Source organism: Poecilia reticulata, linkage group LG8, assembly GCF_000633615.1.
Source record: "Poecilia reticulata strain Guanapo linkage group LG8, Guppy_female_1.0+MT, whole genome shotgun sequence".
Classification (NCBI taxonomy): domain Eukaryota; kingdom Metazoa; phylum Chordata; class Actinopteri; order Cyprinodontiformes; family Poeciliidae; genus Poecilia; species Poecilia reticulata.
The window spans coordinates 13,846,597-13,862,176 of record NC_024338.1 but is presented as its reverse complement, the minus strand read 5'-3'; the positions used below and the strand labels follow the sequence as shown (position 1 = coordinate 13,862,176).

Sequence of the window (15,580 nt, the reverse complement as noted above, 5' to 3'; positions counted from 1 at the left end):
CAAAGTGCCTGCTCCCCCAACTGTCTTTGGTCGGTGACATAATGTCTGGAAGCAGACTGATCCCAGTGTATTATTTTGCTCTCTGTAAGGCAGGGATGAGCTGCTATTATTCATTACGTGCCAGATGAAGAATTAATCACACCCTTGTAGAACAGCACAATCCATTGAATCATAATATTAATATTTGGTAGATGTCCTTCATAGAAATTTTGCATGCCAGTAATATATGTGGCCTGTTCATTGGAGGCCACAATAAAAGAATAGAAATATACACTTGATCTACATTTTTTGGTGTTAAATTTGGCAAAGAATGATGAGCAGACTTTAATGAAGGAGAGGCAAGAAAATGGATGCATCATAATCGATATTGTAATTTTATTATCAAGCMATTGCATTCTTCTTCCCATGCCTAGCCAGAAGAGAATTTAAAATTCAGAGAGACCAGAAACGCTGCCCTTAAGTAACACCGAGTATTGAATTATATATAGATATATATAAAAAGGAAAGTAAAAAAAGACTTTTCTTCTGGTGATAAAGTTTTTAACCTGTGACCTTCTCACAAATGCATAAGCATTGTGTCGCCAGCTGTATAAGAGCAATAAAACTTTGAGAAAAGTCAATAAAGCGGTTAAGCTCGTAAACTTACTACGTGCACTCAGGTCCATCGAACACCTTACTGCATTACTTATGTCGTAAAAATTCACTGTTGTGCATTTTTCTTTGGGCACATCTAAAAAAAMCTCACTGCTCACAAATAATGCCTTGCATTAATGTCATTAGATGATCTAAATCAGGCAGAACTTAAAAAGATCAAACATTAAAAATAAGTCTTTAATATAAAATCAACTATTCCAGTTTTTAGGGCGCAGCTTTATAAATATTCTGTTTAATGACATTAATTAATGTAATTAAAATTGTGCATTTGTTCACYGAGAAGGAGTTGTATGTTTACTAATAATTCTCTTTTTACCTGCAAAATTGTACAGTAACTTAAGTTTTATGACTAATTTACTGCAAGTTTTTTTATTTTCAAATAAAACAATAAATCAGATGGTGATTTCTAGTAATATGTGCTACCCTAATATTGCCAATATTTGCTACCTTGCTGCAACTTTGTTCTCGTGTCTCTGGGATTTATAAGTTACAATCTTGAATTTATTTTGTGAGCAAATTCTTTTCAAAAGCAGATTTTTCTTTTCAAGCTAAATGACACRACGTAGCTCCTGCCTTTAGGTTTTTTTGTAAGTATTTGAGATGTRGATGCAGCATCGCCATAATCATAAAACCTTAATCAATACACTAGTTTATTTTCAATCTTTTTAGTGATCAAAACCTGAGCTTATTAAAAGTGTGTTAGATACAAGTAAGAATACTTATTATTCCAGGATCTTGTGAATATTGCGAATCATTTGGATTTGGCAATGAAGAACTTTCTTTAAAGTCTAACTTCTCTTTCGTGTCTTGTGTGTGCGTGTGCATGAACGTGCTTGTGTGTGGTCTTCGAGCCTTTTTATTCTTCCACATCTTATTACCAACACTTTGTTCTTCTCACTTTTCCACCTCCTAACACTCACCTCTCATTTTCTTCCAATCTCTCTTCTGTTTCTTCCATAACACCTCAGCTACTACTCCCCCTCCCTAAGTTGTGATATCCTACACCCAACCAACCCGCCAGCCTCCCCCAAATCCCCTTTCTTATGCCGGACTTCTATTTCTCTTGTGGGAGCTTTATGTCTTTCTCTTCTAACTCAGGTTTTTTTTACTTTGTATTTGTCCGACCCTCTCCAGCTTGTCGCTTTACCCTACTTTCTGTTCASTCTCCCTCCTTTAGATTAACCTGGCTGCCTCCTCCCAGCTGCTCTGTTTTTCTTTCTTTACCCTTTTCATACCATCTGTTATTCGCATACAGCTCTTATCATTGTCATTTTTCTCTCTAACGCTCCTTTACCTCTTACAGTCTTCTCTCATCCCTCTTTTGCTACCTCCTCCGTCGCCCTTGTTGTTTGGGGGTTTCTATGCTCTTCAAAGCCCTTGGCTGCGAGCAGTAGATCACAGCGAGGCCTGTGTGAGTGAAAGGTTAATGGATGGCCTTTGAACATATATTGGAAGTAGGGGGTGGGTGGGCAGAAGGAGGGACATGCCGGGGCGGAGAGGCAGCATATTCTCTGAACACCTCCCTTTGAAGTATGACGCAGGTCGCTCTCATGTGCCTTTGCTTGTACATGGGGGTTGTGCCATTTTGTTAGTTCAGTCGTTCGCAGTGTTAGTGCAAATGTGTTTGTGACCATTTTGTTTATGTTTGCTTGTATTCATATATGTGTACAGGAGCACGTTAGCTTGCATSTATTGATTTGTGGACAACAAGCAAACTCCTACAGAAAAGAAAGGGGACTGTGCTCCTGTGTGTTCAGCCGTGTGATAGCCACATCCTTTCTCTTGTGACCTCTTTGATAACTTTGAGGCTTTGCATCATTGAAGGATTGTGTTTGTGTATTGGACAGTGCTGCTTTGAAAGCCAACCAAACACAGAGAAGCTAGCATTCAGCTTCTACCCACCGCAAATCTGGAACAAACTTCCAGAAAACTGCAAAACAGCTGAAACACTGAGTTTCTGTACATCAGGGCTAAGAACCCGCCTAATAAGAGTTGCTTTTGAACCATAATAAATAGAACATTGACCAATATATTCTACTTGCATTGATAATTTTGATAGTGACATTCATCAAAATGTAATGTTTGTCACTGGTTTCTCAATTGTTAACAGTATGTTGTTTTTATTTTTGTTTTTTTTAATGATTTAAAGCTCTTTTAATTGCTTTGTTGCTGAAATATGCTATACAAATAAGCTTGATTAATTGATTGATGACTGACAGTTCAAATTTTGCTACATTACAAGCAACATTTTTTTTTTWAATTTATCTGAATTTTGCTGATGAACTGACACTATGTGGTATACAATGGAAGAAAACCACTACATAGTATGCTAGCTTTTGTATTAATCAATTTAAAAACCTGAAAAGTGTTTATTTGCTTTTCAGCCCTGAATTATTCCTTTACTGAAACACATTGTACTGCAATTAGCTTCACAAATGTGCAGGAGTTCCCTACTGTGCACAGCTGAGACTGAAATGTTTGCTGAGCTCCAGGCACAGTGAGCAGCAGGTTCTCTTCTTCTGTGCATTGAAAACACCGGAAACAGTCAGAAAAAGACAACAAACAACTGAATTAAGGTTAAAACTGAAATATAAACTTTTATTTTGWGTTTTATATCCAATTCCAGTGGAGTCAGTGCCCCGTCTTTCATGAACCTCACCACACATCACCGACCTCCCCATAATATCCTCTGCACCAAACTTTATACTGGATATAATGCAGAATGGCAACAGCCAACTCAAGTCTCTTTTACTGGCTRGCCAGACGTGGTGGCATGATTTGCTACTCCACTGAACGTGTYTCCACTCCACAGTCCAGTGGCAGCATGTTTCACACCATGATATACTACGCTTTTTGTTGCACTTGGTGATCTAAGGCTTGACTGCAGCTACTTGGCCATCGAAACATATTTGATGAAGCTCTATCTACAGAGAGATCAGCCACAGGAGGTGGGTAATCTGAAGGTCACRTGAAGTTTTGAGGTCTGTATATATTGACTCTGCAGAAAGTTGGTGACCTGTGTAGTAGATGCACCTCAGTATCTACTGATCACGCTTGATCTATCACTCTGTGGCTGAGTTGCTGTGATTCTCAATTGCTATYGCTTTGACCTAAAACCACCAACAGTTGGCTGTGGAATATTTAATAGTCAGGAGGCATTGCTAAAATAAGGCAGATAATATTTTTCTAARAATTTGAATTTAGATGGACATTTTTTCTTCTTTAAAGTTCTGTACTCACTAAATAGTGTTTCAATTTTCAGAGTATGGACTTAGTAGTTCAGATGTTTATTCAAGGTTTGATTTATAACCTAATAACCTAACCATGTTTAAACTTCTTCACAACTTTATCCCTTATCTGTCTGCTGTGATCCTTGGTCTTTACTAATGCTCTCTAAGAAACCTTTTAGACGGTCARAGTTCAGCTTTATTTGTACAGAAATTAAATGAAATGCAGGTGGACTCTATAAATTGATATTTTGACTTTTGGCTATTGGATGCACTGTCTTTTATTTTGGGGTACCAGAGTACCACATAAATGCACACTCCACTTCACAACTCTTTTTTTTTTGTAAAAACAACAACAAAAATGTAAATAAAAATAGCATAAAACCATTCATAATTTCCTTACATTTTACAGTTATGCACTCATTTGTGTTGGTCTATTACAAAAATCTTAATGCAAGGTGTTGTGTCTGTCTGTATCAACCATGTCGTGGGCTTCGGTGAGGGTTTTTTGTGGACTATAAATTCATAATATCTGGCAGCGAGCTTTGGCTGACATCCAAGGACAAAGAGGAAAGAAAGGATAGAGGAAAAATAGAGGGATAAGGACAGATTAAAGAAGTGAAGCTGGTAAAACAGTGAGTAAAGGATTAGGATACAACAAAATTCCAAGAAGGTGGATTTAAAGGATGAATAGAAAAATATATATTGGTTAGATGAAGTGGTGGACAGATGATTAGATAGGCTAAATGAGAAATTTTGCAGTTTGGATAAATTGGATGAGGGATTGAGGGATGGTGCTGAGGTAAAAAAAAAAGAAAAAAGAAAACATTAAGTGCATTATACTGCAGATGAAAAGTAAAATAAGTATTTGAGGTATTCAGATGTGTAATAGGTTGAAGAAGACACAGGAGCAAAAAAAAAGATTAGTGGGTATGCATGTCTTGTAAAAGTACACACAGACACTGCCCACACATTCAGCACTCTGTCTTAGTATATAAGAAGGTTAATTAAGTCTTTAATACAGCAGCAGAACCAGTCGTTGACACTCATCTTTCCTAACAAGTCTCTGGATGCAGCCTGCAACTTTTCCAAATGCGCACACAAATCTTCCTAAAAGCCCCTCCACCCTTTCATTCCTCTCCTCATTTGTCCTCCTGCTTTTTCATCAATTTAATTTCTTCCTTCCCTCACTATTTTTCCAACTTTCCTATATCTGCCTCTGTCACCTCCTCATTTATTTACCTCCCCCCCTGGCTGTTTCCCTGCAGCACCTGCAGCCTTACTCCACCATAGTGTTTACATGAATCTATATGAATCTGGGTCTGACTCACCGTCTCCCAGCTCGCCCTCTGTAATGCTTGTTGGAAACACAGTACGGAGAAAMGTTATGTGAGGCCCGCTATATCGCTCCTCTCTCCGGGGAGATGGAGGATACTCTCCACTGGGTGAATCTCCTACTTTTTAGGCAGGCTGACTTTTATTTTGGGCTATGCTGTTTCGCCCCATTGAGGCGATTTTATTGCATAATTAGATGCCAGCACTAGCAATAATTTGGTTTGACAGTATGAGCACGTCTAGTCTCGCCTTCCCACTCAAGTTCGCGTGTGCGCGCGCGCGTGTTGTTTGTGTGTGTGCGTGTGCACGCGTGCGTGTGTGTGTGTTGTTCTGAGTCTCAGAGGCTTTTTTTTTTTAACTGCCCATCTTAATCTCTTTGCTTTTGCATGCTAGTTCCCCCCAGAGCAAAGTTTGTCAACACACACTGAGAGTTCTGGAGGTTGAGGATGGATGAGGATTGGTGCTTGTGTGTTTCTGCCTCTAAGATATGTATGTGTTTGCACAGGRATGTGTGTTAGCACTGGGGCATGTTGGGTTCTCTTATGAATGATGTAATGTTATGGACTGTGGTGTAATTCAGTTTAGTTAGCGGGTTGGGCCATAGWAGAAGTGTTGAGCAAATTGGAACAATAGAGATTTTGTTTCTCCYCTATCTGCCTTATTCCTTTTATGTCAGATCTCTTGTGCCACCATAAAAAAAGTGTGTAACAGTGCACTAGTTTCTAGTTTGTTTCTGATAACCTTTACTATATATGTTTTTTTTTTTTGTGTTTAGGGATGACTCAGCTCCATCCGTGTGAACATGTGCCTCTCTGGCCCGGCTTTGTGGTCTGACCTTACAGTTAAGCTGGTGACTCCACATACAGTCACTCCTCATCTCATCCTCTGCTTTGCCTATAGCAGTCAAAGGAGTCAGAGAAGAGATAGGATCCCAGCATTGAGGCCACCATTCCAACCATACGCAGAGACGCAAATGCACACACACGCAGTGTCCCACAAGYTCATACAGCCCCCAGCCTCAGCATCATCATGTTAGGCCTTTAGGTTTGTCTCAGAGTGTCACTTTGTCACAACTTCTCAGCTTGAAGGCTGCCTGAATGTGACATTTCTGGCCGCGCTGCCTGGGCTCGTCCACAGTGACAGGCCATGCTCCAGCGAGTCATTACACTAACTTGGAGTGCTAAGTGACTCGCTAAGATGCAGCACTAAAYTGATAAAGTGGGGTAGAAATTGGTCTGGATAAATCTCATCGAGAGAAGGGTTTCTATCACAGACTTCTTGGCTCTGTTCAGTGACTGTAAAATTTACTGTACTCCCTTGGCAGCTTTAATGTGAAACCTTAAAATTGTAAGGACATTAGGTCTTTGGCTGGTGCAAATTATAATGGCATATGAAAATGTATGTCATAGACGTTTCTAACCTACCTACACTATTAGTGTTTAAGTTGGAATTTATTTTAAAAATGTATATGGTAAGGATCACATTTAAACCCGATTTCTGTTCTAGAATAACTCCTCTGTAAAAAAGGACTTCTGGCACTAGTTTTCCTATTTTCTGGGCTAATGGTTGCAAATTTCAAGGACTGCAGCAAAAGAGAGTCTGATTACTCCAAAACATAGTTTTCCAGTTAACAAGTCAGCCACGGGGTCACCGGGTTCCACAAGCTATATCTCCTATTGTGACTTAACTGTAGATGTTTTTACAAACGCAAGATCAACACTTTTCAATCTATTATTACTGAGAAAACTGACTATGGTGCTTTCAGAATGGTGCCATCAACTGGAATGTCGAAAGATGCTGTAAGTGATGGGAAAGTGTTCTTTCTGCAGTTGACCAGCAGTGCACAGCAGCAGATGGGAGTGAGGAACTTTTATGCCACTCTGACAACACTTCTGTCTGACARCACTTCAGTTACTGTGACACTTTCTCTGGGATGAGATGAACCGAAATTGAAACCATAGGAATGGAATGTAGGGAAAAAAATTGTATGCCTTTAAAAYTAACTTTTTTAAAAGCTTTGCATGACGTGACRCAGACGATCAATCAATCCCGGCCATGAAAATTAAGAAATGTAGGAAAACTTTGAAAGTTCAGAAAAACTTCACACCGAYACTGTAACAAATAACCGGAACAACACTAGATGCAGTAATCCTCTCTCGAGTTGCACGGAGTCTTTCCAAGCATTTTCGTTTTTGCACCTCTGTCCAGGAGCATGATATTAATGTGTGGGTAATAATAGTGGGGAAAGAATGAGTGAGTAACGACTAGTCTTGCTTGTGCAAAATTATGTTCTTGTTTAATGGTCTAAGCATCTATCAACCCTCAGGCTTTAATTGCTGTGTGAGGATAATGAGTCAAATCCAATCAGTTCTCTCTCTTGCTCTTAATTTGTATGGAGCTTCTACTTTGAAGCCAACCACTTGAAGCTTTCACACCAGCTGCCCTGGAGTAACACCAGGCTTCTGTCAGTGGGGTGTGTTTATGCATGTGACCTCTGTCTCTTGCACACCGACACATCCATGCAAATTAGATTGTATAATTGCCTGATTCAATAGTCTCACATGCGACAATTGCTAAGTGTGTATTGCAAATGCTGTGATTCATTTAGATGAGTCACAGTGTGACTTCAAGAAACTGCATTCACCTATACAAATGGCTAGTGCTAAGAAAGAGTCTTTGTCATTTAAGTAGTCTGACTGCCAATGCTAAATGGTCAAGTGTGTGTGCGCGTGCATGCGTGTGTGTGTTTGAAGAGATTCTGAAACCTTAATGGATTCCTGCAGAGTGAAGGACAATCGTTGCCCATGGCCAGTCCAAGCTTATCCTCTGCTCATCTCATCTCAGCTCAGAGCCAGCCGAATCTCRAGTTAGGCCTCGGGCCATCTGGCTGCCACTCACCACACACTCACATAYACACGCKCACGCACACACACGCTGTCACACATGAGCGCACTTACGCAAATGTAAACAGTGGATCTTGCAGTTTCATGCTTGTTTGAGGATACACCACTTAAAAAATCTCTGCATGAATATGAGGTGCATCCGTCTTTATTTGCAGTGTGAAATCAAACCGTCGTCCTGTAAGTTGTCAGGAAGTGTTTGGACAGGTGTGAAATATGAAGGTGTGAAACTCAACACAATATGGGCAAAGTAGAGATTCGCTCCTGCCTGAAACAGACAAGTTACCATGGCTGATGCCACTGATAAAGATTAAATAATGGATATTCTCAGATRTGGTTAAAAATATGTATTTACCCAATAGATGTCTTTAAAAAAAAGAAGGTTCACAAAATGCTTTCTGCTTTCTTTACATGTAAATTACCTCTATAACATAGTGTGGATTTTTACMAGGCTGTGATAGACTTGTCAATTGGCCAATGACTGCCTATTTTCCTACAACCTGCTCTTATGGTTTCATGCATTGATAATCATACTTGAGCCATCTTCCAAAGGAAAAACAAAAGCAGAATGGACAAAAGCAGTAACATGCAGGTCAGAGTTGTATAAAAACTGGGAATTGACAGGAATAACAAAAATTCAAAAATGTATTGATATGTTATGACTCAGCTGGTTGTGTTTATTTAAACCACTGAACTACAGCACATTTTCCATTTATCGTTCTATTAAACTAACACTTAGAAAAGTACTCATAACCCTTGACAGGCATCCTTGGCCCCTCTACTGAATTAGATTTTTTTTCAACCATCTGGTATGATTTCTTCATTTTGTAATTTTATTTTAATAAAATAATGTTTTAAAAATAATTTGCCGAATTAGAAGTTAATCTTTTGGACCATTAACTCCTAATGTTGTGTTACCTTGCCATCACAGTGACTGAGATGGCGGCAAAAAAATGGATTTAGAATCATAATTTGGCGATTGGACAGCCAGCATAATAATGTCCCATCTGGAATTACTGACTCAGTTTAACAACAAAGAAGACAGTAGCTGCAGTGTATTGTATCAGCTCCTCTGAGTCCCACATKTATCTATGAGTACCATTAATACAAATATTAATATGTGTATGAGAGCTGGCGAAATGCTACTGCCAGTTGCAGTGCAAAAAGAGAACCCTACGTTGTAAACACAGCAGAACTGATTGTGCTTACTGTCGTAGCATTAGTACAACTTTTAACGTTTTAACATTAGCATATGGGACGCCATCGCTTCGTGGCAAATTTATAATTCTGTCAGATTTGTTTTTCAGCAGAGTCTCAAAAACAACCAGGCAGSGTGTTTTATTTTGGGTCATCATTGGATACACAGGTTCTAAGATTACTTTGAAGATGTTGTTTTTTACTCAACCATCGAGATCAAGACGTCTGCACACCTCTACTCCCAATGCCGCTGTGGCTGTGGGCAAAGAGAAGGAGCTAGCATGGAGTTTTATAGTTTTGTGACAACTTGGGAATTCCAGCTGTGAAACTCCTCCTTCCTGGGAGATGACATGAAAATGATGTCTTTCTGAGATTAAGAGTTTTTCTCATTTTGTTTTGTTCTCTGTATGCTGCTCCATCCTCGTTCTTTCCCGTGGCTGGGCCCAGCGCTGCTGCTGGCCCTCTTCACTTCTTCCCTCCTCTTGGCGTATTATATGGTTCTAATTGCTGGCCAGCTGTACACTGCTGTGTATTTACACTGCAGGGTAGTTAAGAGAACAAGGCCACACACTGACACTACGCATTGTAATCCCACTGTGATACCACAACTCAGAATGTGTGTTTACATGGCGGTGTGTGTGCTTGATTGAAACATGCACACCGCTATGTCTGTGTGTGCGCTAATGTGCTTGTGTGGGGTTTTTTTGCATTTGAGTGTGGACTTGTTTGTCTGGCCTCGCCTGCTGTTTGCATCTCTGTGTGCTTTAATTAGTATGCGATTTTTGCATCAAGGCTTTTGTGATTTGGCACTGGCACTGCATGCTGGCGAGGCATAAAAGATCTGAAGTCTTTCTGTGCTAGTCATTCAGCCCAAATGGCTTTAGTTACACAACTGAACTGAAGTCCCTATTGCATAAACAAGTGGCATTTAGAAATATGAGCGAGTCCAAAGTGAGTGAGTCATATTGCACAGTTCCATGACTGAAATGACTGACACTGACATTAACCCAGATGGACACTCGTCCTGAATGGACAGCGTATGAAACTTAAGCAGTGTTAGCTCAGTTTCAGGAAGGGAAAGCGGCCTTGCTCTGTGTATTTTAGCACTAACAGTAAAAGGGGAGAGAGGCTGACTCAGTGTCCTTGTCCACCGCYGAGCCTGTCTTGCAGGGGGAGGTGCTGTGCAATGAAAGGCTCTGTTTATAAAGAACTTCCGCCTTATTAAAGTAGAACCAGTGCTGTCTGTCTAGATTTGACAGTAYGCTCACAGCCAGGTCTGTACGTCCACGTCCTTCCCACTGACATTGCAAAGAGGATCTCAGTCAAAGACGTCTGGTCCTTCAACACAGCGGAGAGCTCTGCACCTAAAGGCTTCGGACGCAGGTTAAATCCCTATAACGTTCTYCTCTAGGAGGGGTTAGACATTTCAGAACCATGGACAGCGGCTCTCGCATTCACTGGCACAAGATTCAGTTTTAATTTCCAGTTTTCACAGTGCCTCTATTTGCATTTGTTGTTTTTGGTTTCCACCTGCACCGCAAAGGATGTTCATAGTCGTTTTGTTATTTTTSCGTGTGTGCCTGATTACATGAGCAGTTAAATGCACGTAGTTATGGAGAGCTAGAGAGACAACGAGTGTCTCTCTCAGAGCCTCTTTGCAGCCCTCTTTCATGCCTCTCAGTCTGGCTCAGCGATTAACCCTGAGTACCTCACTGTCCCATCTGACCCTTTTCCTCTCAGAGCCGCTGCAGTACATTGACATTCCTCTGAGTGGGCTGATTACTAGCAGTAGGTATGCAAATGGCGTACAAAGCTAAGGTGAAAGTTTGCAAAGACACTCATTTTCTGTTTATTTATTTTTATTTTTTTCTTGTTCCACTATCACATCCTCTTGAACTCCGGCTGCATCTAAATGTTCAGCTCCGTTGCATTGTTTAGGTGGAATAAACAAATAATGCTGGAAAGGACACTTTTTTTTTTTTTCCCTCTGCGKTGCGGGAATGAGCATCATAAGCTGTTGCCTGGTTGTGTGTAGGAGTTTGTTAACATTTGAAACTCTCACAGTTTGTTTCACAAGTGGTGCCATATCTCACTGGAGAAGCTGGTTTGGCTGCAAACCCCGGAATGCCAATATGTGATCTGTGATGTTCCAATGTGGAAATGAAACGGCCAGGCTGTGCATTACTACTCGTTGAATGCACKGCACTWATGKATAATTTGTATTTTACATCATTACTTGTTCAACCCGCTCTCATCAGACATTATATATATATTTATATATATATGATATTTACAACGATGCTGAATAATAAAAAGCCTTTTGAAGGTTTTAAGGTTTAGTGAATAATCAATAATSCGCTCTCCTTTTTTCCCTTTCCAGCTCTAAGCCGGTCAATGATGCCATTCGGTCTGATGCGCCGGGAGCTGGCATGTGAAGGCTACCCAATCGAGTTGCGCTGTCCCGGAAGCGATGTCATCATGATTGAGACGGCCAACTACGGCCGCACCGATGACAAGATCTGTGATGCGGATCCCTTTCAGATGGAGAATGTGCAGTGTTACCTGCCCGACGCCTTCAAGATAATGTCACAGAGGTAAGTATTGATTTGTTTGGATCTTGTGCATGTGTTTGTGCAGAGTCAGAGCCTGCTATTGGCAGAGGAAACAAGATACTATTTCACAGCATAATCCCTCAAGAATTCCCAGTTTTTTCGATGCTGCTGTGCGCCGTTTGGGCACCTGCGTCTTTTTGAAGGAACTCCARCCCTTTCGGCAAACAAACTATAAATACTTTTTTTTTCTTTTAAATAGCTGTATAACACCAAAGCTTTTGGTGAAATATTTAACTCCACGATAGTGTTGGCTCCTATTTAGTTCTGTGTGCATGCATGAGTGGGTGTAAGAGAATGCATGAGCTTGGGAATTGTTGCAGAAGCGTTTGTAGGGCTTCCCACTGTTGCTCTCCTTGTTTGAGCTCAGCATCTTCTTCCTCTGAGCTCAGATCAATGGGAACCTTCTCCTAGCTATCCATCACACATGTAATGGAGGCAGAGGCTTGGGGGAGAGCGCAAGAGAGCAAGGGAGGAAAGCAGCAGGGGGTGGAGGGGAGTATTGAGAGACTAAAAGAAGGAAAAAGACTTCCAGAAATGATGGGGTGATAGAGTGAGTGGAGCAGAGATTTCAGATATGAAGTGAGAAAAAGCCTGCGCAAGGGGAGCAATGCTCAAAGCTGGGAAAAGTCCTGTATATAGAGAACCACTGAGTGCATGCAAATGAGTATCTTTTTCTCTCTGTTTATGTTGCTCAGGGTGTGCAGACATGAGAGAGTACGCAGAAATTTGGTTTAGATGTAGAAGTAATTTGCAATTAAGTGTTCCACAAAGTTCGTAGTGTAGAGTATTTGCCTTTAATCTCCCTCACCCACCCGATTCGCCCTTCCCTGTTCTCTCACCTCTAATTGCTCCCACTCACAATCCCCCAGGAGGGGAGGCTCTGACGTCACCCACCCGCTCTCCACCTCCCCCCCTTGCTTCTCTCTATCCTTGATCCTTTTCCCCGTTTTCCCCTCCCTGCCTGTTTCCCACCTCCCCTCGGGTGTAGCTGTCACATGATCTAGTGTAGTGTGAAATTACTCCCTTCCCTACAATTCCCTCCGTCTTTCTGAGCCTGAAGATGTTTCTTTTATAACCACTCCTCTTTGTCTTTCTTACAATGGCACTCATCATTTTTTATCGCTTACCCCCTCCTCTCCTTCCCTCTCTCTCTGCACTCCCCACCTCCCCTTGTCCATCTCATCTCTCAGGTGTAATAATCGCACTCAGTGTGTGGTGGTCGCAGGGTCAGACGTGTTCCCAGACCCCTGCCCAGGGACCTACAAGTATTTGGAGATCCAGTATGAGTGTGTCCCCTACAGTGAGTACTAAGACCCCGTCACCTCCTCTGGCTTCCCCACCCCTCTCACCCCATTCATCACCCCTCCCACCCTTACCTCTATCTTAACCTCAACCCCCCCAGCCCCTCTTCAACTCCCCTCAAGAAGTGACAATTCAGTCACATGCACACACACTTTCTCTCTCTCTGGATTTCCTTAACACAATAAAGACAAAACAAGACACACATAAGTCTTCACCTGCTCTCCCTTTCTCTCTCTCTCTCTTTCTTCTTACTCTCTGCCACATTGCACAGACACAAACACCAACACGATCACAGAGCACTAAACCTTTTTTCTCCATCAGCAGAGTGATGCACCAGTACCTGAGGGGGATTTTCACATGGGGGGGAGGGACGGTCCACCAACACCGGGTCTGATAACCACTTCACTCACATCTACTGCAAACATGGGGTCAGCCCCTATTGGTGATCACAGCGGTGTAACAGACACCGCCCCAAACTCACGCACTGATTAACCCTGGGGCGTGCTTCTGTCTTTATCTGCTGCCAAACACCTTTGCTGTCCCTCTGATTCTCAATAAAAAAGTAAAATTGGGCTCAGTGAGACTCTCAGGCTAAGGGGGTGGAGGTGTGGGGGTGGGGAGAGGGGTTGTTGAGTGTTTGCCACACCTCACAGAAGGAAATGTTAACACAAACAGGCAAGGGGCTTATTTTAGAGCACATGACCTGCAGTGCCGCACGTTTTACTGTCCCCATGGTAACGGCTGGCTTCCTGGCTGCTCTGCTCAAAAGTCTGCGGCAGGTGTGGGTTGCACAAATCCACACTCACACAAACAAAAAAAACACAAAAAAAAAGGAATGAAAGGGAGGGATGCACAAATTGCTCTTTTTTCCTCTTACTCTTCCTGTCTGAGTGAGCATCTACAAACAGATGAGAGCACACTCGCGCAGCCCCAAAGAGCAGACATGGCTGTGATTATATGGTGTTGTGTTGATCCTCGCTCATGTGAAAATCTCCGCTCAGTCTCCCCTTCTCCCTCTCATTTATTATTACGCTCAGCATTGATCCCTTCACTGTGTGCAGGACTGCCTGTCTGAGGGGGGATGGCAGAAGTGTGCTCTACGGAGCAGAAGTGTTTGGCTTTTGGGGTTAAAAGTAATATTTTAGGCTGGGCGTGCTGTTTCATTTTTTTAAGGATGGTTGTCTACTTTTTTTTGCAGAAATGAAGGTAGAGGTGAGCCGAGGACTGAGGAGACACCGACCAGCTAACTTCCTTATTCTTCTCTCTACCATTCTCTTCCTCTCCTTCCCTCAGCGGTCACTTTGACTGTTACCCCACACAGTCAGTCTGACTTCTTTTCATGTCTCTCTGCTCTTCATTTTCTCAGCTTTTCTCTTTACTTTCAATGTGCTTTCCAAAGTCCCAAACCCGTTTTTTTCTCACCTTTACTGGCATTTATCCCCATTTTTTTTCTGCCTTTCAATCCAATTCTAGTCTTTTCATTCAGTTCTATTTCTTTTTCTGTCTCTGTTGGTTTCTTTTTTTTTCAGGTGAGACAAATCAAATCCAAACAATTGTGGATTTCCAAGGACCCAGTTTACTCTCTGCTCTTGTTTAGCTCAGGGCTTTCTACCCTCTCTTCTTATTTTCTTCCAGGAGGTGTAAACGGCACGGTCACCATCTTCACCGGTCACATTTGTGCAAGTCCTGTAGTGTAGCTTTATGTCTATTGTTTACTGAGGGTAACAGTATCATCAATCAGTTGTTCCTGTTTCCTTTCCATCCTGCATCCTGACCTTGCATTATTCTCTTTGACTTTCAAGGGGAGCTTGTTCTCTATCTCCCCAGCAATCAAAGTGTATCATGAATTGAGAGCTGCTGACTTGCATTTTTCCCCCCCTTTCTGTTTGTTAAAACCTTTGTTGATTTTGAACAAGCAATGAGCGGCGTAGAAAATTAGAAGCTGATCCCCATGCGATGGAAGGTTCTGCGTGTCTGAGACAAAATACAAACAACCAATATACTCCGTCCTTGTGTCATGCTCTGAATAAGCAAATGCAAGCAAAATTGAATTCATATACAGCTCAGGCCATGGGCTGTTTTTTGCATCTGGACTCGTCTGACAATCTGAGCACAACTTGACGTATTAAAACTCTGAGCTGGAACTTTTCTTCCTGAAGCCTATTCACCATCGCACCATACGCCACTCAACTCGGCCACTTTTAATTACCAGGAGAGGGAGGTGCTCTGCACTCTTCAGTTCTGCCTCAGCAGAGATTTGTCAAGATTAATTGAATTTGCTGCTACTAATCGCTCTGGTAATGCCCCATCGTTCACGTCTGACTGAGAATGCTGGGCACTTGGGTACCATCCA

The 15,580-nt window shown here is 41.8% G+C and overlaps 1 protein-coding gene across 2 annotated transcripts in view; it reads left to right on the top strand.

Annotated features, from left to right (window-relative positions):
- The window catches only part of adgrl1a (adhesion G protein-coupled receptor L1a), a 103,994-nt gene that overhangs the window by 51,852 nt on the left and 36,562 nt on the right, over positions 1 to 15,580 (top strand). For both annotated transcript variants that reach the window (XM_008416068.2, XM_008416067.2), the window contains exons 3-4: positions 11,694 to 11,907; positions 13,116 to 13,225. In XM_008416068.2, coding sequence (XP_008414290.1) covers positions 11,694 to 11,907; positions 13,116 to 13,225 — 324 coding nt within the window. The remainder of the gene's footprint in view (positions 1 to 11,693; positions 11,908 to 13,115; positions 13,226 to 15,580) is intronic.